A 4,342-nucleotide genomic window follows, 5' to 3' on the forward strand; every position below is an offset into this window, starting at 1 on the left:
CGCGGAGTCGCCGCTTCTCATTGGTGCATCCGACTGCAAAATGTGGTGTAATCTTACAGTCTATGGGTGTAATGCATGTGTAATTTCGCATACTTTTTATAGGCGAAGAGTTCTGTTATTAATATTTCGTTTATTTAAAAAAAAAAAATGTTTACAGACGTTTTGAGTTAATAACAGAAAAGCAGCAGTTGTTTTAGTACAGAAGAAAAAGTACACGTGACCTACACAACACATGGCCAAAGTCTTCACACAATTATATAAGTAATGTAAAGATATAGGCTACTCAATTTACAAATCACTTACAGCATAAAATGAAACCGGTTTCATATATTATCAGAAATGTTAATGTTACTTCACACATGAGCCATGTCCTATTAGTTGTATAAAATAAAATATCAGACCATCTGATCACTGCATGGTTACAAGATGCATTTAAGACCTACACAACTACCACAAAGTTGTGCATGAGGGGTTTTAGATCTCTTCATTATCATCACTCCAATCTTCGTAAGCTTCCTCTTCTCTGACAGCACTCAGGGAACAGCTCAGGATTGATCTCCTAACCTCTTGTTTTTCGGCTGTTGTGGAAGGGAAGAGAAACACAGAATACGGTGTGTTCACAAACTTGTCGTATTAAATCCCTTGTCTACTCAAATATCACAAACTATAAGAAAATAACACTCTTATAATATTGGATTTATAGTACTTCCAGAGATGTATAGTTTGCCATCTGCCACTCTTTTCCAAAAGAAATAAATATACCGGTGCTAAAAAGGTAATTAATTATTAGCTACTAATTACATCTTCAACAGAGTAATTAGATTACTGTACTTATTACTCTCTTTAGAAAGTATTGCATTAGTTATTACTAATTACTTTCTAAATCCCATATCAACAATACAAGGATAGACATGAAACTGCTCTTTTAATTCATTCAAATAAATAATAGAAAATTGCATAAATTATTATAGAACTTACCAAAGAATTACATTAAGGAGCTTACATTAATTGAATTAAACTGAATATACTTTGTCTCATTTCTGGGAAATTTGAACAGAACACAACATTTGGACTTTTACATAACACAGTAACATACCAACAGACAAAGTTAGGAAATAAACCTAAATTATATATAAAAAACCCAACATTATACCAATCTAATCTTAGTTTTGGAATTCTCTATTCCATAATTTAACCTCAGTTTTATAATTATTTGATTTACACGTCAAAATCCTGAATCATCTCCAAGGGTAGTTAAAATTCTCATGTAAAATGTGTCATCAGCAGCCATTTTATTTAGCATGTTTTAAAATAGATACCTTGTACAACTCATGTATTCACCAATCATACATTTTAACATAGAAATTCAATGTTGATGTTAAATCCACTACTGTTTTATACAGAATTGTTCTAAGTCTGTAAAGTATTTAATGCAATTACTGTAATTAAATTACAGTAAAATTAAGAGTAATCCCTTACTTTACTTTTTCAAGGGGAAAGTAATTAAATTACTTAGTAATGCATAACACTAATAAAAAATATTATTTTTCATGTACCCTCGTAATCTTTACACCAAATAACTCTAGCAGAGACATCTCTTCTGTTCTCTTCTCTGATGATGTTTATTGGCATGAGGGCGGGACAACCTGTCACTCACATGACATCACAGCAATAGCAAACAACAACCATCCAATCAATCAACGATGGACAAAACCAAATCTCGCCCTACTGTACATTTCTTGTTCGAGAAGCCATTTAACTCAGATTTGTCACAATAAGGAAGAAAAGACTATCAAGTTCCATTTCATGTGGACTTTCATGTTATTAATCTACAGCAAAAGTACAGTGCTCCTAATACACACAGCATGAAATGTAATTGCTGTTGGATAATGGATTGGATCTTTATGTATCAATGTAACTTAGAAAGAACCTACCATCTGTTTTGCAGTCCAGCAGCATTCTGTCGAGCTGTTGTCTATTGTACTTAACAAGAAACTTCTGACATGTTCTAATCGTTCCTGTGGAGATCAAGAAGGACATGGACGGCAGTAAGAAATACACGTAAAGACATTGTGGGGAGTTGACTTTCATCTAGACTTCTAAACTTGGACCAGTACCTCCAACATGTAAACAGTTGAAGAAGCACGGCACCCTCTGGCCTCTGTTCTCAAGGCAGGTGATGAAAGTAAGGGCAGACCAGATGAGTTGATAATGCCCTTTCCTGCAGCGTATGAGGACCACTCCGGTGTGGGCATTCAGGTATTTCACTACAGAACATTTGAAATGATTTTACCTTTATGTAACGAGACGTTAGGCTGAGCTAAGTAAATGCAATGTCGCTAAATGAGTTTACTTCTTATAGCCTACGTTGACATCTTCACGATGAGCACAACATGAAAACAAGACCAGTGTTTACCCATCACCCCTATGTTGAAGTGCGCTGATCCATAGTCCCCGTGTGCTCGGTTCACGGCTGCTCGGACTGTGTGGTAAATGGCTTTATCCTCCAACAGTGGCAGACTGCTCCGTTCAGAGAAGCAAACCTCGCATAGCAAATACCTGCACACAGTCCAAAGAATAACGAGAGGTCGGAATTGTTTAGAAGTTCAAAACTTACCAAAGTGCAAAATATCTGTTTTTATTTGTTTGCTTCTTCATTACCTCGACTTAAATCTGACCATTTTTCCAACACGTGCATAACTGGCTTTGAAAACAATGCACTTTGCTTCCGGGTTGCTTTTGGCCAATAATATTCCACGTTGGTCAAAATGGGCGGGGTGACAGTTTGGAAACCAGTAACACAATAATCATAGTGGCAGACCGTTCTTCTGAAGATCACTTACAGTTAAAACAGAAAGAATATTAGAGGTTTTTAGTAGTTAGGATTATTTAGGGTAATTGTCGCCAGTTCGTCGTCCTGTTATCTTAAAGGGATAGTTCACCCAAAAATGAAAATTTTCTCTTCATTACTATGATCCTCAAGTTGTTCCAAAGAGTTTCTTTCTTCTAATGAACACAAAAGAAGATGTTTTAAAGAATGACTTAATAGTATTTTTTTTTTCTATTGGGGTCAATGGGTGCCATCAACTTTGGTTACCAACATTTAAAAAATATATCTTCTTTTGTGTTCAACAGAAGACAGAAACTCATACATGTTTGAAACAACTTGAGGGTGAGTAAGTAATAAAAAAATGTAAATAACATTTTTGGAGAGAAAGTTTAGGACTATACAAAAACCAGGCTGATTTGAAAGCAGTTCTTAATCATATTCATTAATGCACATGCTGACATTTTATTCATGTACATTTAATTTCCCATTTATTATATTTATTGACATTTTATTTAGCCTATTTGAATTTGTATTATTGTTTATTAAAGTTGATTATTATTTTTTTCTGAAAGAGAATAGATAGCCTATGCTTTTCTTATCAACGCTTTACGGTTACACTTTATTTTAAGGTGACTGTGTTACAGTGTAATTTTGCATTTAAGTACTGAGTAAAAAATAATTAACTACATGTACTCTATAGGATGAGAGTTTGGTTAAGGGTTAGTTGCATGTAATTATGCATTATTTATAGTTATTGTACAGTAACTACACCAGAAAACTGTAAAATAAAATGTTAACCTTTACACAGGTAGCATTTGTTAACATCAGTTTGTGAAAAATAGCCTAGGCCTACTTCTAGCATTTATCAATCTTTGTTAATTACAACATTTACCAACAGATTATAAAAATCAAAAGTCGTATCTATTAATAGCCTATTATTTAATGGATCATTTTCATTAGCTAACTATTTTTAATAACTTAACGAAGATTAGTAAACATTGAAACAAAAAAAAGTTCGTTAGTTATGTTAGTAGTTAATGCATTGTAGTTAAAGAACCATAAACACTTCTAACATGTCTAGTACATTTAAAAACACTTTATTCACACCATATTTTTAGCACACGAGATGTTCCCGTCATAATTGTAATATCATTATTAACTGAAAGAGGGCGCTAGACAACAGCCAAAACTTAACCTGAAGGTTGCTTTACGTTGCTGCCCACTGAAAATATAAACTATATAATACTAACATTAATAATATCGATACGATTATTATTAATAAGAACAACATGAAACATAAAAATGAGAGGTTTTGTATCTAGCATCAACCACGAAGGCAATTTACGCATAACTTTTTATTATAGAAATATAATTATAGTGGTCAGCGGTGACTTTTAAATGTCCTTGGAGATTTACAAATACGCTCAAAACACAAATGTCATTGTGGCACAGAAGTGGTGCCAGTGGTTCCCCTCCTTGCACTGGCACAGACCGCGTGGCCGAGATGGGGAT

General features: G+C 33.9%; 1 protein-coding gene across 1 annotated transcript; it reads right to left on the reverse strand.

Annotated features, from left to right (window-relative positions):
• Window positions 1–22: 22 nt before the first annotated feature.
• On the reverse strand, window positions 23–2,730 carry pop5 (POP5 homolog, ribonuclease P/MRP subunit). Its single transcript, XM_081348262.1, has 5 exons — window positions 2,662–2,730; window positions 2,417–2,559; window positions 2,118–2,267; window positions 1,935–2,018; window positions 23–578 (listed from the first exon to the last, which is right to left on the reverse strand). The coding sequence occupies exons 1-5, from the start codon at window positions 2,679–2,681 to the stop codon at window positions 475–477; spliced, it is 501 nt and encodes a 166-aa protein (XP_081204388.1). The 5' UTR covers window positions 2,682–2,730; the 3' UTR covers window positions 23–474.
• Window positions 2,731–4,342: the final 1,612 nt, after the last annotated feature.

The sequence above is a fragment of the Scardinius erythrophthalmus genome, assembly GCF_964197995.2.
Source record: "Scardinius erythrophthalmus genome assembly, chromosome: 20".
Taxonomy (NCBI): domain Eukaryota; kingdom Metazoa; phylum Chordata; class Actinopteri; order Cypriniformes; family Leuciscidae; genus Scardinius; species Scardinius erythrophthalmus.

Coding starts and splice junctions, on each gene's coding strand:
- pop5 (XM_081348262.1), bottom strand. CDS start 2,681: ATGGTCAGATTTAAGTCGAG. Junction 2,560..2,661: donor ATGGTCAGATTTAAGTCGAG/GTAATGAAGAAG, acceptor GACTGTGTGCAG/GTATTTGCTATGCGAGGTTT. Junction 579..1,934: donor GCTGGACTGCAAAACAGATG/GTAGGTTCTTTC, acceptor CTTCCACAACAG/CCGAAAAACAAGAGGTTAGG.